Raw genomic sequence first — 26,764 nt, forward strand, 5'->3', positions numbered from 1 at the left:
GGTCCCTTCCAAGTCAAACCATTCTATGATTCTATGATTATTGTAGGGTTAGGTATTACTATAATAATTTGATATCAAGTGTTTCTTGGTTTACTTACATAAGCCTTCTGTGTGTCAGCAGGATGTGTGTAAAATACCCAAATTAACTCATATCGACAGGTCCCTAGAAAGAGAAGCAACAACCTCTAGCTTTGTCCTTCAGGCAAGCCTCATAAAAACAAAACTCCGACTTAAATTAACCACAATACTTAGTGAGCATTGAGCCTTAAATAAAGAAGGCTTTAAAAGGGATGGCAAAAGCCACTACCGCTCCTTTCCAACAGGTTTCACTGGGCTGGCGCGCCAGCCCAATCACGCACCCAACTAGCAGACACAGCCCCGCCCCCAGCGGGCCCTGCCGACCGCGCATGCGCTCTAACCCCTGGCCGGGACCATTCATCCCCAGGCCGCCGGAAGTAGCGTGCGGCTGGGGGCGGAGCCGCCGCCCGCGTGCGCCCGGCGTCGGAATGGACGCGGGAACAGAGGTCGCGGCGCAGATGGAGACCCTGGCGTTTGAGCCCGGGCCCGCCCGTGCGCTGCCGGAGCGGGAGCGGGACCCGGACCCGGACCCGGAGCGGGCGCCGGACCCTGCGGAGCCCCATCAGGGCAGCGGGGAAGACCGGGCCCCGCCGCCCCCCGCCGGGGGAACGCGCTGTTGGCCGGCGCCCGCGAGCCCCGTCGGGCCTCCAGCCGCCTCAGGCTCGGACAGGTGGGTTCGGGCCGGGGCTCCGACCTCTCGGCCGGCGGGGTCCGAGTCCGCCCCCTTCCCTCCGCCCCGGCTTTTAGGCTTCCGCAGCTTTCTCTTTTCTATTAAAGATGACGGTTTCTGTTTTATTTCCTAGGAGCTTCACTGTTGAGTTAATACGCTTCCAAAACAATAACTGTGAGTGCGTAGTATTTAGTGAACAGATGAGTTTGGTCGTGGTGGCCCGTGGATTTAGTGAAAAGATGAGTTTGGTGGTGGCCTGTGGGGCTTTAGGGTTGTTTGGGGCACCGTAGTCGTTTGGATATCTTAGAATCATAGAATCACTGGATTGGAAAAGACCCACCGGATCATCGAGTCCAACCGTTCCTATCAAACACTAAACCATGTCCCTCAGCACCTCGTCCACCCGTGCCTTAAACACCTCCAGGGAAGGTGACTCAACCACCTCCCTGGGCAGCCTGTTCCAGTGCCCAATGACCTTTTCCGTGAAAAATTTTTTGCTGTTGTCAAGCCTGAAGCTCCCCTGGTGTGGAGCTTGAGGCCATTCCCTCTTGTCCTGTCTCCTGTCACTTGGGAGAAGAGGCCAGCTCCCTCCTCTCTACAACCTCCTTTCAGGTAGTTATAAAGAGCAATGAGGTCTCCCCTCAGCCTCCTCTTCTCCAGGCTAAACAACCCCAGCTCTCTCAGCCGCTCCTTATAAGGCTTGTTCTCCAGCCCCCTCACCAGGTTCGTTTCTTTTCTCTTTGTTTGACATCTTGTTTGTCATGGTCATCACGGGATGCTCCTGCATCACTTGCCATGTTATTGCTGAAAAAAACCTGAATGTAGGATTCAGGGTAAAGAGTCTGTAGGCCTTAACTCATGTTCTGATGTTGGCATCCTGGTGGAAAAGCTCATTCTCAACATGGTTTTATATAAAAGGTTTCATCTTCTACTTGCATCTGTGCTTTGGTGTTTGGTGAAGGTGGTGAAAGGTAAATTTGGTTATATGTGGGCTATTTTTCAGTCTTAGAAGCGTGCGGCTTTGTCAGGTTCAGTGAGTTTTGTGTTTTCTTTTTGGGCCATTGTAGCAAGATGGGTATGTACTCCTTCTAACTAGTGGAGACTGAAATTAAGGATCTCCTCTTATAAAGAAGTTACTGAGCTTCATTAACAGATAATGAGTTCAAGCTTAACTTTGGAAATACTTTACTCTGAACCAAGTTTTCCTAGAACATTATGGAGGGATAGAGGGTGAAATTCCTGACCTATGGCAGAGGCTTCACTTGTAGTTTTCTTTGCTTCCAAAATCTGTTGTGCTGATGTCATAATCTGTATGAAATTTTGATAACTGTAACTTGCTTAGCAGTCTGTGTGTTTTTCAAACTTTTTTCTTCTTCTTCAATGTCCGGATAGGGTAAGAAAAAGTAGATGCAATCTATCAATTACTCTATGTTTGTTTCTTCTATCAACTCTTGAAGAACTTAGGCTTTTTTTTGTGAAAAGGAACATGTTGACATGAATAAAGACTGGTTTCTTACTGTGCTCTTCACTTGAAATATTAAGGGTTTAAGACAATAAACACATCTTATGCATGTGCTAGTGAGAAATATTAAATTACTATTTGTGTGAATACATACTAGGGGAATTAAGACAGGCCATGAATTACAAAACTAATCCCTGTTATCTGCACAAGTTAGGAATCTTTTTACCTTCAAAGTGCAAGAAGCATTGCTTGGAATAAGTATTGACTTTTCACTTAGCATTATGCCAATGGTAGTATTGTACAAGAAGCGTGACTATGAGCTGTAGAAGGTAGTTTAGTGTATTGTCTTTGACATTTTCTTTATGCTCAGTCACATCAAGTGATGTTCAGTACTGAGAATTTAAGTGATGCATAAAATGGAAATATGCCGATAGCGCATAGACATTATGGTCCTAATTTAGCTATATTTCTCCAAGTACTATACTGAAGTGATCACCTCTTACTCTAATGTCTCATTTTACTTGCAAACCAATGAAGTGTAGGTCCCAGACTTTGACCATCAGGTATGTCTGACAGAGGGAGTTATGTTGGTTCTGGACTTTTGCACAGAGTAGCCAGCAACTGGAGACACTGGACTAGGTGAACTTAGAGGTGATTGCTCTCAAGGCATGTGCACCATTCGACAGTGGAACAGTGGGAACCCAAATGAGCCATTGTGATTTTTAACGTTTTCTCTGAACTGCTGAAGATACTACTCGTCTTAGATTTGTATGGTCTTGTCCAGTGGCTTGCAGGTTCAGAAAAGACTGCTGCTCTTTCATATGCAAATGTATACATTTAAGAAAAACATAAGGTATTTGAATAATGTATAATCCAGCCACTCTTTTAATCTATAATGTAGAAGTCTATATTCTAACTCTCATATTTGTTTTACTTAGTGATACGGATTCAGATAGTTCATCAACTACATCGTCCTCTTCGTGTTCTTCCACAGTGTCTGATGAAGATGACCATCCAAATGAGAAGGGTAACAAATCTTACTGTATTAAAACAAAAGATGAGTTGCCTATTGATGTAAGTAAAGTGTGTTATCTTTTACACCTTTTTCTAGTAACCCAACTTAAAATATTTTAATTTAATATATTTTTATGTCATTGCCATACTGACTGATTGAATGTACGTTTTAATACTAGTTCCGGTATAGCACAGTTGATAACTTAAATTGTCTTATTTTTCAGTATTTAGAACTATTCTGAAGTGAGGTTCACGGCTCATTTTAGGGTAATATTTGTATAAAATCACAGTTGTAGTTAATGAAACCAGTTAATTTTCTGGCCATTTTAGTATATTTTCTGTTGTTTGTGCATTGCAGGCTTTCATCATCCTTTCTCTGTGTGAGAGACTTGAAGGTCTGCTATATCTCGCAAACATGTCTCTAGTATGCTTAGGCTTGAAGTGAAAATTTTGAATGTTACATTAAGCCCCCCAGAGGTTCAGATTGCATTGCTTCGATTCACTTAAGCAAAATTATGAAAGTAGTCATAGAAGTGTTTTGTATTTGTTTTATTCTGCAATTTTTGTAATAGCACTTTTGTGCATTGCAGATCAGAACGTTATTTTTTATTGAGATACTCTCTGTTGCTTTTGGTTCTCATAAATATCATGCACATTAAGTATTGCTGCTATTGTTCCTCGTTATCTCAAAACTAAGAGATTTAAAGGAATGAGTTACAGTAATTATCTGCTAAGGGGTGATTAACTATGTATCATATGGATTACAGAGAAAAGGGTAATGTAACACTGTAGTGTCAATTTACATTAAGAGTATATGTTTATCTGTTATTCTGTATGTCTCTCCCCTTCATAAAAAAATGCTTTCTGGAATAAGAACCAAGTCCGGTGAAGGTTATAGGTAATACTAAGAAAAGCAGAGAGAAAAAATGTCTGAAAGGCAGATATATTTGGATACATTTACCTTTTCTTCCGTGCTCTGTAAGAGTTTGTAATAAAGTGCCAGATGGCAGCCTGGAAAGACTGAGGCACTGGAGTGCATTATTGGTAGCAACAAAAGGAGATGGGAGTGTGCTGGTAATTTTTAAACTGTTGCTCTAGAGACACTCAGAGTAAAGAAAAGCTCTTAAGATATTCTTTTATCCCTGAAATTAATCAAAGATTGAGAAACGTAACTTAGTGTTCTGAAGGAGTAAAACATCAGCAATTCCCGCTTCCATGCATGTCATTTTGAAGTATCATTAATTAGTAGTCCATCTATGACAACATTTTTCTTATAGCACTGGACTTTTGAACAAAAACCCTTACTCAAATAGATGTAATTATCAGGTGTTACTTAACTCTTAACTAATTTAATTAAATAAAATTCATGTTAGTCTGAAAATGCTTGGTTGATCTGCTGTTTTGTCTCATTAGCACCAAATCCAGGTGTTTACAAAACATTGTCTTCCTTTTAAATACTGGCCTGATCTAATTATTGTGTTGTACATTGAACCTTAATTTATCTAACTTGATAGTTCAAAAAAATGAACAGAACTCCTGTAAGTTAGTTGTTGGTTTTCTTCAGTTGAATAAAATTGGCTTCTACTTTAGTTGCAATGGAAATATGAAGAGCAGTGTCTCAATAGAAAAGGTATTTTCAAAAGTGCCATTTCCCTAGGATGAATTTTTGGAATTATTCTGAAAGACAAATCATGTTAGATTGTTTTTTAATATTACATCTTCAAAATGCTTGGAGGTTTTTTGAATTGTTAAATGTAAGCAACAGTGTGACGAGATTATGTTCTGAACGTTGGTATTTTCAGGAACTGCCTCCTGTTGAAGACTTAGCAATAATTCTGCCTGATGATGTTGAACTGAAGCTCTTTGGGACAGTTTCCAGCATCATTGAGCAGCTAGGTAGGCAAGATATATTTGCTTTGGTTTTAATTACAACAATTTCTCTGCATTAAAAAAAACAACCTCTGCATCAGTTGTGTACTGAACTGTTTCCTCAAAGTGTCAGTACTGCAGCTTTCTATTTACTGAATGAGAACTCGTACAGCTAAATGATGTTTGTGTTAAATTCCCTTTTAGTTGACTTGCATCTAAAGAATAAAATGTAAGATGTAAGAATTGGATCTAAAGATGCAAGATACAACTGTTATGCATGTGTTTCTGTGTGACTTTAATATTTTCTTTCCCTAAAAACCCCCTTTTCTCACCATGCATAGTGATCATTGCATTAATTCTGGCAACAATAGTATTGAACATTTGCAGTATTTAAGAAATCCTCCAGTTGTCCATGCTATGTTTGAATTACCTCTGGAAGTACAGGAAGTGTATAAGTGAAAGTACAGATGCAGTACAATGCACTCCAAAGTGCTTGCTTGTTAGTCTGTGAGGACAGTAAAACGGCTTACTACTTTAGCTAGTGTAGCTGTGCTTGTGTAATGTACTTGCTTTTTTTTTTACTGCAAGCTGGCAGTGTCAGCAGTCAGAGGACAGCATGACTAACATGATATATAGGTGCTGGAGAGTAAGCTTTATGGGATTGATACGTGCAGTGGATGTAAGTTTAACTCTAGGTTATATGCATCTAGGGATCTTTTCAAATCTATCTGGGATCTCAGTTTTTTAATGTGCGAAATGAAAGTTTTGCTGAAGCTGGTATTAATAAAATCTCTGTTGTATGTTTGTATTTAAGTTCATTTCAAGTGTTCCATTCTGCTTGAACTGCTTTGAAAGCACTTTGCTTATGGAAATCAGAAATCAAGTTCAAGTTTGAAGTTAAAGTTAATTTTTTTTTCTTTAATTGTAAAAGACTTCAGGTAATACTGGCAATTCCTTTACGATGTTTTTGATGGTGGTGTTGGTTTGGAGTTAAGATTTAATTTCATTCTTGTGCAGGAAGCTGGCTTCAGAGTGTGTAAGGTAGTAATTTGGTCATTGTCCTCTTGTTCTACTTTGCCCTTTGTTGCTTATTGATAATAATGAGAGCTTTTAAGAAGAGTCTTTTCAGCTAAAATGATAGTTTGAAAATAGGTTAAAAGAGTAATGATTTAATCATAGTTAGCAATTATTTTTGATCTAGTATGTGAATGTTTAAACAAAGCTGTTTTTAAAGACTTCAGTCTTGAAAACTCCTATTAGTTTCTTATCCTCCTTGATGTGTATAACTTTCAAATCCTACCTGTATACTGATAAGTGAGTTGAGTTTGTATTCTACTTTGTGGGAATTGTTGAATTTGGATTGGTTGGTGAAAGTTAGAAAGCAAACTAACAATCATACATGAAATAAAGCCATGAGGATAGAATAAAACTCTAAGCTATCTGTGTTATTTTTTCTGCTTTTGCTACCTTGCTTTATGACTTCATCTTTCTATGTTTTTCTTTCTTTTCAGTTCTTCTAGAAACATTTGTCTGAGTGGCCTCAACTTCAATTGATTTGTGGCCATATTAGGGACTCTGTCAGCTAACTGTAGAGGGTTTTATTTTATTTTTGAACTACATTGACACCTATGTATACCGGTTTTGTATCTAGTAGGAGGGAAGTTGAGGTCTCATTTGGAAATCACAAATACTGTTTTGGCACAACAGTCAGTATCCTCAACAGTTTGTCCCTTTAACGTATCAGAAATCTGCTGTTCTCTGTAGCAAGCTTCCAAGTTTGTTCATCTGTAGTATGTGATACATGTAAGGTCATACTATGAGGTGAATTTAAGGATAGAATGGTATAGAATCATATTTTAGAATCATGGAATGGTTTTGGGTTGGAAGGGATCTTTAAAGGTCATCCAGTTCCATCTTCCCTGCCACCCCACTTCCACTTGATCAGGTTGCTCAAAGCCTCATCCAGCCTGTCCTTGAACACTTCCAGGGATAGGACATCTGTGGACTACTCTGGGCAGCCTGTTCCAGAGCCTCACCACCTTCACAGTAAAACATTTCTTCCTAATATCTAATCTAAATCATCTCTACTCTTTCAGCTTAAAGCCGTGAGCCCTTGTTGTGTGTTACTGCACTCCCTGACAAAGAGCCCCTCCACAGCTTTCCTGTAGGGCCCCTTTAAGTACTAGAAGGCTGCTAGAAGGTCTCTTCTGAGGCTTCTTTCCTTTAGGTTGAACAACCCCAACTCTCTCACTCTGTCCTCATGCGGGAGGTGCTTCAGCCCTCTTATATCTTCATGGCTATCCTCTGGACTACTCGGGCCTCTTATGTGGCAGGCAAGAATTCTGCCACTGAACCACCAATGCAGGTTCATCCTTGCTTCACACTAGCGAAAAGCAAGATGACAGTACCTTCTGTGAACAGAATTTAACAGAATTTTTGCAGTGTGTTGCCTTGAGGTACTTAAAGAGGAGAGAAGAGAAAATTGAAAATTGCTGTGTGGTCTATAACCTGGAAAGTAAACAGCTTTGAGGGGTGTGAGTGTGTGTGAAACCTGCTGCGAGAGTAGAAACTGAGGGCTTGGGGTGGTTTGGGGCAGGAGGATCTGTAAGTCAGATAGGCTGGAGGTGATAATGTATAATGTCCTGGGTTTCATGGGACTAGCATGGCTTACATTTTCAAAATGATTTTCTAGCCGATTGGAAGACTGGGGATTATGTGTAATTATTCAAGTTAGAAGCATTTTTTACAGTTTTTGTGTGTTTTTTTGTTTTGTTTTGACTGGGGTTTTTTGCTAGAGGGTGGTTTTTCTTGGCTGAGGTATATTTCTCCTGAGTGTTAGGCAACACATTGGGTATTTTCACTGTATATTTCATCTTATAGGTAAACAGAAAATATACTGATTTCCCTACTTCTCTTGAAATTCAGTGAACTATTAAGCCTTTATCATTGTCAGAGGCTTGCTTGGTATGTCACAAGGTATTTGCAGATGGAAATAGTGGCAAAGCTGGAGTTCTAACTTGATGAAATGTTTGTTGCTTTAAGTCCTGTTATGTAAGTTTAGAAGTGATTATCATGTTAGTTTTTGTTGGAGTCTGAGTGACACTAAGTGCTTGAGTGCCTTTATTTGGTGATGGAGAGGCATTGAGAATGCCTAATTGAATGTTCTGTTGTTTTAGAAAAGGTTACCTTCAGAATCAGAATTTTTGAGTGTAATGCTGCTAGGTCTTTGTATTGACATCTTAGCATAATTCCTGCTGAATGTAATAGATGATCCAGTATTTCTGTAGATTTAAGCAAAGAATGCGAACTCCTGTCGTAGAAGAGGGTGAACTAGTATAGGGATTTTAGTGAAGAATAAGCTCTTCTGTCTCTGAATCTGGCAAACATAAAAGTGAGAGATCTGTATATCAAATTATGTATTGAATGGAGAAAGAACATGCTTCCATGTCCGTTTATAGATGTTTAAGTCTGCTGGGCATTAGATTTCAAATTTTGAGATACTAGAAGGACTTACTCTAACCACTCATACTGTTATTAAACATGGATTAGTCCCAAATGTAGTAGAAGACATTAAATTGCAGAAATGTATTTCAAATTGTACATTGGCATGCGTAAATGAACCACCAGTTGTTACTGTGACTGGATTGTCAGGTGTCTGTGTTTGGTCTGATTCTTATGACTTACTAGGGGAAGCTATAATGAATAGCCATCACCATTCTTCTTTCTCAAGAGAATTTCATTTGGAATATTAAGAAGGCAGACTGTATCTGCACTCAAAAGATAGATTATTGCTACTATGCACCTAATTAAGAAACGTCCTGAGTGTTGTAGTTTATCCCTAGCTGGCAGCTAAGCACCACACCGCCGCTCACTCGTTTTCCCCCAGTAGCATGGGAAGAGGATCAAAAGGGTAAAAGTGAGAAAACTTGTGGGTTAAGATAATAGGTAAAGCAGAAGCTGCATGTGCAAGCCAAGCGAAATGAGGAGTTCATTTACTATCTTCTGTTGGCTGGCAGGTGTTCAGCCTTCTCCAGGAATGCATCTCCATTACATGTAACAGTGGCGGGGAAAGACAAACTCCATAACTCAGAATGTCTTCCCCCCCTTTTCTTCTTCCCCCAGCCTTATATCCTGAACATGATGTCATATAGTATGGAATATCCCTATAGTCAGTTGAGGTCAGCTGTCCCAGCTGTGTCCCCTCTTAGCCTCTTGTGCACCCCCAGCCTACTCACTGGCAGGCCAGCCAGTATAAGAATCTGAAAAGTCCTTGACTGTTTAGCAACAAGACATCAGTCAGCATTATTGTAACTCTAAATACAAACCATAGCACAATACTAGCTACTAGGGAAAAAATGTAACTCTGTCCAGCCAAAACCAGCACACCAGGTTAATACAATGGTATCTCACACATACATATCTGAGCCTTCTCTTTTGTACCTATCATCAGATCTCCTTTCTTTCTCCACTGCAGAGAATGATAATTCTATAAACAAGTGTGTATCTTGTCACTCATACGTCACTGGAAAAGATGTGTATGATTGTAAATAGTATTGTGCGTGCATAGTATTTTTCAGATGAAGCTCTGTGAACTTTAATAGACAAATAATAGAGTGGCTTGTTAAGTTATGAACTACATACTGCTGTTATGACATAAAATTCTAACTTTTTTTCCATTTTTAGTAATAATTGAATCACTGAGAGGCCTACCTCCAGTAAATGAGGAGAGCATAATTTTTAAGGAAGATCGGCAAGCAGCTGGAAAGGTATGTGTAAAGCATAAAAACCCTGTTAATCTATTTTAAAATTCAAAGTAGTGTTGAGGTCAACTAAATGAAAGATAAAAGTTTCTGTGATACGTAGTTTTTCTTTTTGCTTTTGACTCTTGCTATAGTAACCTGTTTCTTAATCTCTAGAACTCCTAACCTGGAATTCATTGCCTCTTTACAGAATTACAATGTGTGAGGTACTGCTATTTTATGAAGGTGCTTATGGAGAGAGAGATGTTGCTTTCAGAAGATTTGTGATGTCTTTTATAAGAAGCTGTCCTCTTTTATTGCCAGGCTTTGAGGCAAATATTGGAGAAATTTAGAGTCAAGTTTCAGAAAAATATGGGGAATGTTTACCTACAATCTTCTGTTCCAGTTTAAGGCCAGTGTGTGCTTTATGCAAATATAATGAAGAACGTTTGCAGAGAAAGACATTATATTAAATACTCTGTTTTATGGGGAAGGAAGGCCATCATCTAGAATGGTTACTATTTGATACCTTTGAATGCTAGATAATGTGTAAAACAAAAAACACAACCTGAAATTGCAGCTGTTCTGTGTAGAGTCTCAGAATTCTCTGCTCTCCACTGAACTGGAGAGCAGAGCATCTTGTAAAGATGAACTTTGAGGAGTAAGCAATCTGGAGATTGTTCCAGGTGTAAGAGATTGGAAGGCATAATGGAGGCAGAAGAACAGAGGTTTGACAAAAGGAGAGATGACTAAAGTAGAGGAAGCAGACAGTTGAAAGCAGTACAGTTGGGTGGGTGAATGCCATATCAACATGTGAGAGCTTCTTTTTCCTCTTTATGACTTAAACAGTAGCTGGGAAATACACAGTCAAATAAAATGTGGTAATAAAGCTAAAACATGAACGTAGTTTATTTCATACTGCATTTTGAAAATGTATCGAACATCTTAAATACAAAGCATCTTAAAGCTTCAGGATTGTCTACAATTATATATCTACTCTTGATAGTTTATTTAAATATTTTAATTTTGTTTGTTTCAGATATTTGAGATATTCGGTCCTGTTTTACATCCCTTTTATGTGTTAAGATTTAATAACTCTGAGCAGATCAAAGCAAAAGGTATTAATGTGCAAGATAGCATGTATTTTGCTCCATCAGTAGAGGACTTCACCCAGTATATATTTGCAGAGAAACTAAAACAGTAAGTCTGACTTCTAATCTGGTTATAATGCATTTTTTAACATAGCTGAAAATCCGGGTTTAAATTTAGTAGCTTCTTGTTAAATTTAATATATTAAGCTGTCTTTTTTTAATTTTGTTATGTTACCTAAAATATAATCAGAAAAAAATTCATGGATACTTATTTGCCCCCACACCCTCTCACGCAGATAACACGTGCACGGGTTTTGCAAGCTGAACTTTCTGGATTTTGTTGTGCTGCAGATTCTTCTTTAGTTTCATAACTTCCGATAAACTTGTTTGAATTCTGAACAAGTTTGTATTTATTTACTAATTTTATTTCACATTACAAGACCAAAACTGAAAATTGATCATAAATAAATCTGTTGTGCAGAGAATAACAATTCTGTATGAGAATTACTTGCTGTAAATTTGGGAGAAGGAAGGGATTTGAGTGGTGATAGTAGTATGATGTTCAGAAATTTCTCAGTAGTATTTGTGTATCCAACTCTGCCTGAGGGAAGTAGCATGTGTGACTAGGACTTGTGGCCATTTAAAAGGAAGTGTACCCAAAAATACAGAATAATAAATGACTGCTAGCCATGTGAGGAATAATTGTCTGAAATAACTGTAGATTTAAGAAGTCCTTTGTTGTACAAGTGACTTAGTCTCTTTTTATTAGGATTAATTCTCTGACTTGCACATTTTTTGACTAAAGCCAGTAATACTGGTGTTTGCATTAATTGCAACTCGTCCAGTATCACTCCTCAGTGATTTTTTTGTAGTCATGCATGCAGCCAGGCCTGCAGGAGTCTCGGGGTGGTTTTTTTTTTGGTTTTTTTTTTTTTTCCTTCTTTTCTTCCTCTCCTGTTTCTGTGGAAGCAACAAGCATACTTTTTTTAGCTTTCATTGAAGGCCAAAATAGATCACTTTGTCACTCTGCTGCTTGTTTGTTTTTCTGCAGCATTTTGATGCCAGCTGGTCTTTCATTTGTGCAATTAAACTTTGTTGCTTAGCACAATAACTGCACAGACTATAATCATCTCCTTACTGCATCAATAACTGTGTGCTGTACTCAGCATCTGAGATGAGACACATGTTTTAGTTCGTTACGTGTTTTGCAACTAGTTTTGGGCACTATTTGTCTTTTGATAGTACTGTAGTCTCACATATGGTACAGGATTGAACAGTAGGTAAGGTGTTCCAGGCTTTGATGACTTATCAGTGCAGCTGAATAGCAGACATTGTTTCATGCCCTGCATTAAAATGAGTAGTGTGAACACCTGTGTAATCTGGTGTAAGCCATAATTTCTGAACAGTGTGACTTAAGTTGCATTTCACCGAAATAGCATTTTGTTTCCTAGTTTTGTCAGTAAAGGCTCTTAAGCTTATAGAGGCAATTGGTACTATTTGTTTAAACTACCTTTTCGCAAAGTGGGTGTCATTGAAAAAGGATAAAGAATTTTGATTTCTGTGCTCTAATGTCTCTATAAAGGAACCAGGATGGCATGATTAGTAGAAAAGTTGAGCTTTGGTCAGTGCTTCACAAGAAGGCTTTTGGACTTTAGCAGATTGCAAATTTGGTGACCAATGATTTTTTATATTTTGCTTTTTGTGAGTTTGACTGTGTACAGACCAGCTTATGGGATATTACAGGCTTAAAGTTTTAGAACTGTTACTCAAAACTTCAGTGGTACTATGAAAATAAAAGCAATCGGGATTAAGATCTGAAAGAAACCGTAATTTGCAGCTTCCTCTGAAATCTGGCTTGTGATCTGCTTGCATTGTACAGAGTTGCAGTCTTATGAATAAGCTTTACAATTTATAGAAAAATAAATGGAAGTGTAGCGATAACTTCTTGAATGCAAAATAATTTGTCGCTAAAAATGAATTTATGTTGTATTGCCTGAAACACAAAGTAATTCTAAAGCAGCTCATGTATTTTCATGATTCCTCTGAGTCACCTTTTGTTAGACTTCCAGATATTACAGTGTTTGAATTTGGAAATCAAAGTACTACTATCTTGTTCTTTGCATAACCCTGTTCTTACAGGGTTTAAATTTTGCAATCAGTAGTATTACATATAGACTAATATCCATGGATGTTGGAGTTTCTTGCATGCTCTGGTGTTTCTGGAAGGCATATATCACCCCAAAATAACAAGATGAGAGGGAGAAATGAAGAAGTTGGTTCTTAATCGTTAAAAAAATGTCACTTTTCATTATTGCAAAGATAGTTTTCTGCGCAGTTCTTGCAAATTATTTCTAACCTGGAGTACTGATTATCTAATTCGTTGGTTTGGTTTGGTTTTTTTTTTTCCTTCTAGGGAAAAGGGTTCAGATGCATCTTGGAAGAATGACCAAGAACCACCACCTGAAGTAACTACAAGTTTTTTGTCTTTACTGTTTGTGATTACGCAAGATAGATGTAGAAAAATTTCTGTGCAAAGTAACGGCAAGATATTTTTTTATTGTAGACAAGAGATTGATGTACCTCTTCACTGAAATGAAAGTCATGCTTTTCTTGGAGAGGCCTTACAGTCGGTGTTGAGACTACTAAGTGTCTTTTTTCTACTTACTTTTTGCAATTGGGAAAATATATATCTTTATCTTCAGTTTCTGTAGTCCTTCAAGAACATGTTTGGCAACCTGAATATTACTCTCTGTGTAGCAGTGCTATTATCTTGCCTCATAATTTTTCTTCTGCTACAACCTTTTTGTCCTTGCTGTCTTTTATCTTGCCATAAGCAATTGTTTGTTTTTAAAGGCCTGCTAGTACTCTGCAAACTATACTGCTTGGGCGTTTAAGCTGTCTGCTCTGTTAGATTAACTTGACAACTCCTCTGTTGCAGTTTTTGGTTTCTTAGTAAGATTTTTCCCGCTGTTTGCTGTTACAAACCACTAGTTTCATGGGAGATGAGCTTCCACACAATCCTATGTGGCTGCCTCTGTATGGAAGTGAGAGTTCCTCATGACTATTGGTGTCACTTACTGTAGGGTCTGTAAAGATTTCTTCAATGACATCCACATTCCTGTCCTGTGCTATTTTACTCTGCTCTGGCTATGCTTTTCATGACTATTCTTTTTAGTAAGAATTGCAAGGCTGATAGTTTTTATTGAGGTATTTTCATGAGATTTGCTTTCTAGCTGAGCATTTGAGTTGCTTCTCCTTGCAATTTCTACTTTTAAGTCTCTTACTAAAATAGCTGCAATTTCTAGAAGCCTTCTGTCTATCATAGTATCCTGAAGAGATATCTCTATCTGCTTGTTTTGAATCTTCCAAAAGCTTGCATAGTTGGCATAGTATGTGCTTATTACTCTCTGAGGGGAAGTTGGGGTGGTTTTTTGTGTTCTAACCAATTTTAGAGTAGAACACAGTATTTCAGTTGGAGGGGACAGCAGTCATCTAGTCCAACTGCCTGACCAATTCAAGGCTGACCAGAAGCTAAAGCATGTTAAGGGCATTGTCCAAATGCCTCACATACACTGACAGGCCTTGGGGTCTCAGCCACCTCTCTAGGAATCTTAGTCAGTGTTTGGCCACCCATTCTGTAAAGAAATATTTCCGAATCATAGAATAACCAGGTTGGAAGAGACCCACCGGCTCATCAAGTCCAACCATTCCTATCAAACACTAAACCATGCCCTTGTCCACCTTGTCCACCTGTGCCTTAAACACCTCCAGGGAAGGTGACTCAACCACCTCCCTGGGTAGCTTGTTCCAGTGCCCAATGACCCTTTCTGTGAAAAATTTTTTCCTGTTGTCATAGAATCATAGAATAACCAGGTTGGAAGAGACCCACCGGATCATCGAGTCCAACCATTCCTATCAAACACTAAACCATGCCCCTTAGCACCTCGTCCACCCGTGCCTTAAACACCTCCAGGGAAGGTGACTCAACCACCTCCCTGGGCAGCCTGTTCCAGTGCCCAATGACCCTTTCTGTGAAGAATTTTTTCCTAATGTCCAGCCTGAACCTCCCCTGGCGGAGCTTGAGGCCATTCCCTCTTGTCCTGTCTCCTGTCACTTGGGAGAAGAGGCCAGCACCCTCCTCTCTACAACGTCCTTTCAGGTAGTTGTAGAGAGCAATGAGGTCTCCCCTCAGCCTCCTCTTCTCCAGGCTAAATAACCCCAGCTCTCTCAGCCGTTCCTCATAAGGCCTGTTCTTCAGCCCCTTCACCACCTTCCTTGCTCTTCTCTGGACTCGTTCCAGAGCCTCAACATCCTTCTTGTGGTGAGGGGCCCAGAACTGAACACAGGATTCGAGGAGCGGTCTCACCAGTGCAGAATACAGAGGGAGAATAACCTCCCTGGACCTGCTGGTCACACCGTTTCTGATACAAGCCAAGATGCCATTGGCCTTCTTGGCCACCTGGGCACACTGCTGGCTCATGTTCAGTCGGTTGTCAACCAACACCCCCAGGTCCCTCTCCTCCAGGCAGCTTTCTAGACAGACTTCCCCTAGTCTGTAGCACTGCATAGGGTTGTTGTGCCCCAAGTGCAGGACCCAGCACTTGGCCTTGTTAAACCTCATGCCGTTTTAACTCAGCCCAGTGGTCCAGCCTGTTCAGATCCCTTTGCAGAGCCTCCCTACCCTCTAGCAGATCAACACTTCCACCCAGCTTGGTGTCGTCTGCAAACTTGCTAAGGGTGCACTTAATGCCTTCATCCAGATCATTGATAAAGACATTGAACAGGGCTGGACCCAGCACTGAGCCCTGGGGAACCCCACTTGTCACTGGCCTCCAGCTGGATTTCACACCATTTCCCACCACTCTCTGGGCCCGGCCATCCAACCAGTTTTCCACCCAGGAGAGTGTGCGCCTGTCCAGGCCAGAGGCTGACAGTTTCTCAAGCAGAATGCTGTGAGAAACTGTGTCAAAGGCTTTACTGAAGTCCCGGAAGACCACATCCACAGCCTTTCCCTCATCCAGCAGCCGAGTCACTTTGTCATAGAAGGTGATCAGGTTAGTCTGGCAAGACCTGCCTTTTGTGAACCTGTGTTGACTGGGCCTGATCACCCAGTTCTCTTGCATGTGCTTCATGATAGCACTCAAGATCACCTGCTCCATGACTTTCCCTGGCACTGAGGTCAGACTGACAGGCCTGTAGTTCCCTGGATCCTCCCTGCAACCCTTCTTGTAGATGGGCACAACATCAGCCAGCCTCCAGTCCAGTGGGACTTCCCCAGTCTTCCAGGACTGTTGGAAGATGATGGAAAGGGGTTTGGCCAGCATATCTGCCAGCTCCTTCAATACCCTTGGATGAATCCCATCCGGCCCCATAGACTTGTGGGTGTCTAGTCGGGCTAGCAAGGCTCTGACCACCTCCTCTTGGATCATGGGAGCCTCATTTTGCTCCTCTAGCTCCTGGGTTTGTACACAGATGGAACGACTTTCTTTACAATTAAAGACTGAGGCAAAGAAGGTATTAAGTACCTCAGCCTTTTCCTCATCCCCTGTCACAGTTGTTCCTTCTGCGTCCAATAGGGACTGTATGGTCTCCCTAGTCCTCCTTTTATTATTTATATATTTATAGAAAGATTTTTTGTTATCTTTCCCAGACTTGGCCAATCTGAGCTCTGGTTGAGCCTTAGCCCTTCTGATTTTTTCCCTACACAATCTTACTTCCCTCCTGTAGCCTACCCAAGAGGCCTGTCCTGTCTGCCAGAGCCCATAAACATTTCTCTTCTTCTTGATATCACTCAAGATCTCTCTGTTCAACCAAGCTGGTTTTTTCCCCTGCCGGCTTTTTTTCCGGAACATGGGGATGGCTTTCTCCTGAGCTGCTAGGATTTCCTTTTTGAAGAGCTCACAGCCCTCCTGGGCTCCCTTGCCCTTAAGTACTGTCTCCCATGAGACTTTGCCAACCAGCCTTCTGAAGAGTTCAAAGTCTGCCCTCTGGAAATTTAATGCTGCTGTCCTGCTAACCACCCTCTTCACTTCACCTAGAACAGAAAACCCTATCATCTCATGATCACTTTGTCCTAGGCGTCCACCTACTGCCACATCCCCCACAAGGCCTTCTCTGTTCACAAACAGCAGGTCCAGGAGGGCACCCTCCCTTGTTGGTTCATTCACCAACTGTGCAAGGAAGTTGTCTTCCATGCACTCCAGGAACCTCCTAGACTGCTTCCTTTCTGCTCTATTGTACTCCCAGCAGATATCAGGAAGATTGAAGTCTCCCACAAGAATGAGAGGCATTGATCTAGAGATTAACCCCAGCTGTTTATAGAAGAGCTCATCAGCTGCTTCTCCTTGGCTGGGTGGTCTGTAACAGACTCCCATCACAAAATCTACCTTCTTATGGGCTCCTCTGATTTTAACCCACAGGCCCTCAATCTCCTCATCACCACAATCCATCTCAAGTGTGTCCAAGTCCTCTCTTACAAAGAGGGCTACCCTGCCTCCTCTTCTACCCTTCCTATCCAGCCTGAAGAGTTCGTACCCCACCATAGCTGCACTCCAGTTGTATGAGTCGTCCCACCACATTTCTGTGATGGCAACAACATCATAGGCTCCTTGCCCTATGACAGCTTCCAGCTCTTCCTTCTTATTACCCCTGCTGTGTGCATTGGTGTAAATGCACTTCAGCTGAGCTGCCAAGCCTTCAGCCCTCCTAGAGGGAACAAGAGTTCATTCCCAATTGCCTGGTAACTGGAGTAGCTAGCACCAGGGTGCCTGTATCTCTTTCTTAGCACCCCCAGGTGTGTTCTCCCCCACTTTCTGTGTGGTGATGTACTGGTGGGCCTCACCAGCACACCCTCTCCGAATCACTATTGCCCCATGTCCAGGCTCGTTCCTGTCTAGCCTGGTCTCAACCCCCTCCCCCTTCACATCTAGTTTAAAGCTCCATTTATGAGCTTAGCTAGGTTTTTAGCAAGGGCTTTAGCCCCCCTAGGAGACACAGGTGTCCCATCCTTAGCAATAAAGTATGGGGGTGCGTGAGCCACCCCATGATCAAAGAAGCCAAAGCCCCTTTCCTCACACCAGGCTCGGAGCCAGGTATTAATTGAATTCTTCTTCCTGACTTCCAGCTCCTCTCTATTTAGCCTTGGGATGGAGCAGAATACTATTTGTGCCCCAGAGCCCTCCATCATTTTCCCAATGGCCCTGAAGTCTTTCTTGATGGCTTTGGTCTTTCTGTTTACTAGATCATCATTACAAGTTTGGACTGCTATCAGAGGATAGTAGTCTGTCTCATGGACCAGGGAAGGAAGTTTTCTAGCTACCTCCTTCACTGATGCCCCTGGTAAGCAGCAGACCTCTCTGTGGAGCGGGTCCGGTCTGCAAATTGGTCCCTCTGTTCCTTTTAGGAGGGAGTCCCCTACAACAATCACCCTCCTCTTCTTCTTGATGGAGGATGTTTTTATCTTTTTCTGAGGGTGGTGCGGCCTAGGGAAAGATTCTAGGCTGTGGGAGCCATCACCCTCATCCTCAGGACTGGATTCCACCTGCAGCACCTGGTACTTGTTCACCAGGGGGATCTGGGGTTTTGCTCTCTGGTTGAGGGGAGCAGGTTTCCTTTGTCTGGCAGGAACTTGCTGCCATTCCCCAACTCTTATAAGCCCAACCTTGCAGTTTGCAGGTGGATGGTGTTTTGGACATACCAGCTCCAGCAGGCACCGCTTTGACCCATTCCCACGTGTCCTGTTACTGGATACCAGGGAGAAGAGATAAACGGCTCTTTCTCTGCTTTTTCTCCCTGGGAAACTACATGTAGAGACCAGCGAGGTCACCCCTCAGCCTCCTTTTGTCCAAACAAGACAAGCCCGAAGCCCTTAGCCGCTCCTCACAGGACATGCCTTCCAGTCCTCTTACTAGCTTTGTTTCCCTCCTCTGAATGCAGTCAAAGACTTTTGCATCATTCTGAGGTTGTGGGACCCAGAACTGGCTTGGTCACTGTGCTTGATGTTGGTCACGTTTTTTGGTTATGCAGTGTTTGATGCACCCCAGGATGTTGTTTGCCGTCTTGGCTGATTCAGCACTACTGACTATTGAGTCTGCTGTCACCAGCACCCCCAGATTCTGTTCTGCAGGGCTGCTCTCCACCTGCTCCTCTCCCAGTTTATACTTGTACCCAGTGTTACTCTGTCTAGGTGCAGAATCCAGCACTTCATCCCATTAGTATAGCCCAATAGTCCAGTCTATCTAGATCTCTGTGCAAGGTCTCTTTTCCCTCAAGAGTCAACAGCACCTCCTAGTTTGGTGTCATCTGCAAACTTGCTAATGGTGCATTCAGCTCATGGATACAGATCTTTCATAAGTACACTGAACAGAACTGGCCCTAGAACTGATGCCTGAGGATCACTGCTGGTGGCCAGTTGCCAGTCAGATGTAACCTCATTAACTATGATCCTTTGAACCCTTCAGCCAGTTCTTTACCTAGCACAACATGAACTTGCTCATCCCACAGCTGGACAACTTATCCAGAAGGATCATGTGAGGGACAATATAAATTTTCACATTCACAGCCATTATTCCAGGCCAGTTGTTCTGACTTGAAGGAGAGATGTTGTGACATGGGCTTTTCTATGCTTGAAGATGTGTCCCGTAGTGATATATCAGCCAGTCAACCCCGAGTATTGTTTTTTCCATTATGGTGAGGATGATGCACATTGAAATATCTTTTTTTTTCTTCCTACAAATAGAGCTGTGTTAACTTCTCTTGAAGATTGCTTGTCTGTGAGTTGTGACTGTAAATTGCCTTCCTTTCTCGGGGAGACATCTCACAGAGAGTCATTAAGTGTTGCATAGCATTGGACTGTAGATAGGTGATCAGCAGAGCTTTGAAAGACTGTATTAGACAGTTGAGGAGAACTATTAGACATTCTGGGGGCCTGAAAGGGTCAAAGACAGAATAATGAAAGCCAAGAGCCTGGAGAGCGATATTCTGTCTGGCCTGAAAGGGTCAGGAACAGAATATCATGCCAACAACAAAGCTGCTCCTCCTGAAAGGGAGGTTGTGGACTATCAGGGCTCTTGGCAACATGCTTAGTTTCTCATCATTCCAGGGCCCGAGTTAAATATATTTCAAGAACACCTGCAGGTCTAAGATAAGACCAGCACAAACAGAAGAATGTGTGAATCCTTGAACAGACACGTAGTCCCTCACTTGTAGAACTTGCATAACTTGTATTCTCACGGTAAGAATAGCAGTAATGTAAACAGCGCACTCAAGCTTGGTAGAAACTGACAAGCTCTCCCAGGAGAGTATAAAAACTCTGGTTGAGGAATAAAGAATTGCTACTTGCCACCAGAGCAGTAGTCCGTCTAGTCTCTCTAAGACGTCCCTGTGAGCTGGTCTCCGTCAGACAGTACTCAGAAACTTTTGGCTATTCTTAGCTTTCTTTCATTGAACAGTTTTCTAGTGATGATGAGACAAAATAAGCTCATTGGCTAATAGTGAGCTCTTTTTTTTTCTTAGTCATATTTTTAAAGCTGTTCAGGCAATGAGCTTGTAAATGTGTAATTTGAATTAGCAGGAATCTAAGTAACTTACACATAGCTAAATACAGTCAAGCACTCAAGTGTTCTGCAGATATATTCATTGTTTTTACCAAAGCTGGTACTTTTTTTTGTTTTCTTCTTAATCTTAAATATGATAGTTGCCTTCAGGTTAGAATCTAAAAGTACAGAGGGAACTTTAGGTACACTGTACTGCACTATAGGAAAGAGGGAAGATTGAATGAAATCAGTGATGGCAAGGATTGATTACTTTCTATGATACCTTGCTTTCCATGGCTGCTCTGACTCTGTGATATGTCTGCATGCTCTATTTTGGGGAAAACATGTGACATCATGTAATCCTTAATTAGAATAATCTTTGGATAGTTCTGGCAGTTAAAGTTTTTAGACTAAGGTATTCAAACTGTGACAGCTGATGAGCTGATAAAAAGTAGCTTTTGATGTGAAGGTAATAGCTGTTGACAAGGGTGCAGATAAAATTTAATGCTACCGATGCTTGAAATTCTCTTCCAACCAGATTCTCTTTCAGTTGTCTCTTTCAATCAGCCCTCAGCTGGCAGCTGATTCTATAACTTTCTGTTAAAGCTCCCATGATAAACTTTTTATGCCTTTTGTGGTATATGGTACATGTTCCTTTTCTGACAGGCTTGTAGTTAGCCCAGCTTAACTATAGATTCAGTAGTCCAGCGTCTCTTGGCCTTGTCTGGGGGCTCATAGGATGACAAAAAATGATCCGTATGCTGCAAGGTTAGCAGGAACAGGTAATTGATTTCTCTAGGAGGCAGCTTTTATGGAATGTTACATGAAAATTAGATAGCAACAGAATGTACCTGTTGTTTATTACTTCTGCTCTGCTGGAGGATGGCATGTTGAAGTCCTTAGAAAAAGCAGGAGTTGGTGAAAGGTTTTTACTTCATGGTTTATATCATCTTGTTTGTATTCCTTCTGGCTTTTTTTGAGTAGGAATATAATTTGGTTATGTAGAAGAGGAAATAGTTGTATTCAGAATTAACTTTTACATGGCTTTTAAAATAAGTTTTTGGTAGTGTTTTTGAAACCCATGCTCTGTATATACTAAACAGATATATCAATAAGTAGTAAACCGCTTCCTTTCAGAATTGGGAAGGGTAAGAGTGGTGGTGAAAAGTGGTGGAGGGAACAAACCCTCCCCTTTTAGGTCTTATAATTAGTTCCCTGAAAAAGAGCTCACTTATGCTGACAAATTTCTGTTGCTGATAACTTTTCCTCATTCTAAATGTAAGATAGGATTCAAAAAGTAGCAAAACCTTGTGTAACAGGAACAAAATATTGCAGTGTAATTGAATCTATTTAAATGACAACATTCTCCAAAGCTGAAAATTCCTTTGGAGTTATTGCTGTTGCAAGTTTAACAAAAACAGTGTTATTTAGTATAGTACAGAAAATTCCAATTTAGTGAAATTTTAGATTACATATATTTTTCTTATGTAGTTTGACTGTGCCGAGTTAAGTATTGGTTGCCAAATTAATTTAAACTTATTTTAGAAGTTCTTGTTTTAATTCACCTAGTCTGTGGTTTGTCCTTTGAAAGCTTTTTCTTGACAATGACTAGCCATGTTCCTCAGAGATTCCAGTTTTTTTTCTTGCTGACATCTAAACAATGAAAAATTTATGTTCAGCACTTCAATGTTGCTTTTTTAGAAAAATTAGAAGGAATTACTGAGTATTACTTAATTGAGCTACAAGAAATTTGTGGAGTTTTAAGTTTTGGATTGCATTGAGAAGCCAACTTGATGAATATGGTGGCTTTTTGAATGCAAAATAGGAAAGTGCAGCTTTTAATATTCTTCTAAACTGACTGCAGGATGGATGGTTTTCTAAATAGTGATTTATTACTAGAACTGCAGATATCTATGCAGTTTTTACATGATTATATTCCTCTTTTTTTTTTTTTTTCTTTTAACCAGGCCTTGGATTTCAGTGATGATGAAAAAGAGAGAGAGGCAAAACAGAAGAAAAGGAAGCCTCAAAGTCAAGGAAGGAAGAAACTCAAATCAGAAACAAATGCATCAAGTGAGTGAATGCAATTGGACACTGCTTTTATATGTGAAACTGAATTTGAAATACACAATGATGCCTATCTTAATGGTGGAGCTTTTATACAGGTAACAGGTATTTCAGTGGTTTTCAAAGTTAGATTTGTGAATTTCTGGCTATATTTCATTTCTTTTTTTAAAGGTGGAAGGTGGAAGGTATCTACTATAAGAACAGGACAGTTGTCAGAGGAGACTTAAAGGCTCTTATGGCAGTGTCAGCTGATGGACAGTGAGAATGTGGAACAGATGCTGTCTTTGGGAATTCAGGGCTTGCTTACTGCAGGGGTTATTTGGGCTCAGGATAGAGGAAGGCCATGTACAATTTTTGGCAACCCACTTTATTGACAGTTGGGGAGAAGACACAAGTCTTAAATGGGGTGTTTATTCCCCTGTCTGAAAAGGAAGCTCTTCCTTACCCATGGCATGTTATAAATACTCCCTCAAAAAAACTGTTGTGTAGCCCACTGAGAACCTCTCTGTTTACCTAAGACAGTCAGCTAAACAAACCTATAGTATTTTAATCTATTATGTATTTTTTTTTGTAATATGCTTAGTTGTCTCCACCGTCCTTTCTCCTGCTGCTTGCAGATCTGTTCCAGGTATATGCTTTTAGCTGTACTCTTATTTGCAATAACCAAATTTTCCTGTTCTCGTGCCTCTTTACTGACACAACTTTTGGCTTTTTGGTTGCCATTTTGGTTGGATCATTTAAATCTCATCACTTTTTTTCTGTTCTCACTGGTCTACTTCTGTTACATGCTTTTTGGACCACTCCCTTCTAGATACTGCTAACTCTCATCCACTCCCATCTTCCTCTTTGTCTTCTTATACATCAGGTTCCTTCAATTGCCTGCAGCATGCTACCCAACCCTACCCCCCCTAAAGTTTTTTATTCTTGGACTGACTCCTTCCATGGGTTTGCTTCTCTTGCTTTGTAAAGCTGCTTGACCTTGTGCCCCTCCGATCTGGGAAGCACTTCCCTCTTATCTGGGAAGTCAGTAACTGTCCTCTTAAGCATTTTAAAGTATATACTGTACATCCACCCCCTTGTACTCTTTAAATAAAGCTGTGATCTACTTAGACTGGCTTTTGCGCTATGGTTTTGACAGTTATCCCTTAAGGGAAGTATCTGAATTCTGACACATTTTCCTTTTATTGCTTATGGTTATTTTCTGTCCTGGTTTCTGCTTATCTAGCATATGGCATGTTTTCCACCATATCCTTATTCTGCCAGTTTGTTGGAGATTCGCTTTTGCCTAGGGCTTGCTGAGGCTGTTACTGAACTATGTTCCATAACTGCGAACACAACAGAAGGAACTGTCTCAATCTGTCAAGGCAGTATGGGTCATGGTTTGCTATGTTTTTCTGTAAATAACATGGTATAGATGTGTTTAGGTTCACCGTGGAATTCAACAAGGATATCTGGCAAATTGAAGCACAAATTTAATCTCAGCTGAAGTTTTGCTTGGTTAAAGTTGGCTCATTGTTACAGTCTTTGACAGGAGAAGAAAGAACAAAAATATTCACTCGTGTATTTTCTGTTCAGTGCTCCTGAGATGACTGCATGCACCAAAGGAGTCTAAGTCCTAATCCTCCCTGGAAATAAGTAGGAATTTTGGTATCAAACTACCTTTGCAGACTTAACTTTTCAAAGGTGAAAAGGTGTTTATGTAGTCTAGTGCCAAGGGTTAGGTCCACATAGATTCTTAAAATTCAGTGATTTTATGCAGTGTTATGTCCCTAAAAATTTTTTTTGCTTCTAGCCCTAAAATGATTTAGAGATGATGTTTCCATTTAAATTCTACAGCCTTTTGAATACCTTAGCAGCTCAGCTTTTAATATTCTGATGCTCTCAAATTTATATCACTTATCCCATTAATGTTCTTAAGGTATTCATGTAAAGTGGCAGTACATTTGTTATAAACCAAACTTAGGTTTACAGTGACCTGTACAGGCAAAATTAATCTTTGAAAGATGAATGCTGGAAGCTGGTAGGTTAAAGGTACAGACTGCCTTTTTTTCCTGATAGAGTAAGTTACTTTTATCAATTTGAGTTTGAATGCTTTCTTGTGTCCTGTGTCTGTGCTGTAATAACTCAAGTATGAAGGCTGTATACCACTTCAGTGTAAGGTGGTGTTGATTATCTTCAGCTTTAAAATGTGTTGGTTTTAAATTTCATTTTAAACCAAAGCTTCCAAAATAGTCACAGTTTGAGTGTTTGTGCAATTCATTGATAAAAATGAAAATGCCTGAAGGGGAAGAAAGTGAAATTTCTTTTTTTAATGACTGAATTTGTGACTCTCAGGAACATTCTTGCTATATTAGTCTAATAAATCAAGAAGAGTTTCTAAACGGTAGACTTGCTGGTATTATGTTTTGTTTATGTATTATTTGCCGGTATTTGTTCATAAGCTTACTTTTCAAACTTCCTTGACTTCAGCTTGAAAGATTTGTGTGGACTAAACTTAATCTTTCTAAAACAGTATTAAAACTGTGTTGTTTTTTTTTTTTTCTTTTTTTGTATTTTTTAAGGTGAGAATAAAGGACTTCATCAGTCAATTCAACAGCCTGCTTCAACTTACTCAAGGGGATACCGTGGCAGAGGATTCTCTAGGGATTCATTTCCTCCTCAACCAGGCCCTCCAGGTTTTTTGAGACCACAAGTAAGACCACCACAGCTATATTCCTCAGACAACAGAATACATCAGGAACCTCCAGCGTTTCCACAATCTCATAGAAAAGAAAATCCAATGATGCAACAGTATCCCTTTCCTCCTCCGGTTTTTGGTTCTGTTAATGAGATGCATCAATTCCACCTTCCGCCTTCTAATATGAATATGATTTGGACAGGGCCGAACATGTACAACTCATCATACCCTTTTTTACCACCACCACCACCTCCTCCACCTCCTCCAGACAGCCATCCTTCTCAGTTCAGGCCTTACTAAATTTCTGCAGATATGCATATACAGAGCACTGCCATTTAAAATGAGGAAGAACAGGCTGCCAAGATTGGATTGTCTTATTTTGAAGATGCTTCCTTTTTTTGCAACAACAGAACAAGTGCAGAATTTGATGTTTTGTGGGCTATCCATAGAAAACTTTTTTTATATATGTTCTCTGTTTCAAAAAAAGAAAACTGTATGATAAAAATAACTGAATATTAAGTAATGGTTTATTTTTATAATATCTGCTAGTTCAGGATGATAAATAAACTTTTTGGAAACTGATATGTCATTGTAGAAATCTGTTTTGTAATAAACTTAAGAATTCATGTAGCTGCTGTCTAATAGAGATAAGGACATGTCACATAGGTGGCTGTAGAGCCAGACTGTGCTTCTTTCTTTGCCTTAAACGTTTTGTCTGAAGACTGCCCATTTGTGTGTTCTGTGGCACTGGGTTCAGCAGGAGGGCAGTGCAGGAGTGGCCACTGCTCTCCCTTGCTTGGCTAAGCCTGTGACCCGGAGCTGGATGCGGCGGGGGCAGGTGATACAGCAGTGGGTGCTGCCCCGGCTTCCCCCTTCTCCCTTCCTCTGCCCGACGGACTGACCAGGCGGGACAATCCTGAAAGACCCGTGGCAAGAGCACCCCAACACGTGCGGATGGGATTGAATGTGCCTTATAAAAGAACTCACAAGGAACCATGTGGGGGATTCTCATTCCCACGCTCTCTCACTCTCTCTTGCCTGTCACTTCAAGCGGACCAGCATAGACCATGCAGCCTGGAAGAAGCTGCTGCAGTGACCACATGTTCCCAAGGACTGCCACTGCCCATAGATGTGGTTTATTTCCTTTTCCCTTCTCTCTCTCTGTGTGTCTCTCTCTCACTCTGTGTCTCTTCCGTTATCTTACGGTGTGTGTGTTGGATCAGATCTGAGTGATTTTTTTTCTTTCGATTTTTGCCCTGATAGTGGACTTGTTGGCCTCCGGATCACCACACGGATAAACTACTGCCCCCCACTCAGGCCTGGACACGAGCATGAGGCTCATCAGTCCAGGGCGTGACATTTTTGGCACAGCAAGCAAAGTTTATCTGTATGCAATGGCGACATATTGATATGATTAATGTGGCTACTTTTGCTATACTTGTGTTACAGATGTTGGGTTTCCCTAAGCTGAATATTTCCTTTCATAAGGAAGTTGCACATTGCTTTTTTAATATTCTTTGTTAATGCTATTCTTGCTCCTCAAGAAGAGAGGTCTAGACCCACT

The 26,764-nt window shown here is 40.8% G+C and overlaps 1 protein-coding gene across 1 annotated transcript; it reads left to right on the forward strand.

Moving 5' to 3' along the window:
* The first annotated feature begins 477 nt into the window (after positions 1-477).
* On the forward strand, positions 478-25,784 carry NAF1 (nuclear assembly factor 1 ribonucleoprotein). Its single transcript, XM_069855823.1, has 8 exons — positions 478-748; positions 3,149-3,284; positions 5,027-5,120; positions 9,777-9,859; positions 10,872-11,032; positions 13,337-13,388; positions 22,424-22,529; positions 25,085-25,784. Exons 1-8 carry the CDS (start codon positions 507-509, stop codon positions 25,498-25,500), a joined length of 1,290 nt encoding a protein of 429 aa, XP_069711924.1. The 5' UTR covers positions 478-506; the 3' UTR covers positions 25,501-25,784.
* The last annotated feature ends 980 nt before the right edge of the window (positions 25,785-26,764 follow it).

Source organism: Phaenicophaeus curvirostris, chromosome 4 (assembly GCF_032191515.1).
Source record: "Phaenicophaeus curvirostris isolate KB17595 chromosome 4, BPBGC_Pcur_1.0, whole genome shotgun sequence".
NCBI classification, from domain to species: Eukaryota; Metazoa; Chordata; class Aves; order Cuculiformes; family Cuculidae; genus Phaenicophaeus; species Phaenicophaeus curvirostris.

Excerpts from the sequence above, each read along its gene's own strand:
- NAF1 (XM_069855823.1), top strand. The coding sequence starts at position 507 with ATGGACGCGGGAACAGAGGTCGCGGCGCAGATGGAGACCCTGGCGTTT. Across the intron at positions 749-3,148 it reads GCCGCCTCAGGCTCGGACAG|TGATACGGATTCAGATAGTT; the intron begins GTGGGTTCGGGC and ends TGTTTTACTTAG. Across the intron at positions 13,389-22,423 it reads ACCAAGAACCACCACCTGAA|GCCTTGGATTTCAGTGATGA; the intron begins GTAACTACAAGT and ends TCTTTTAACCAG.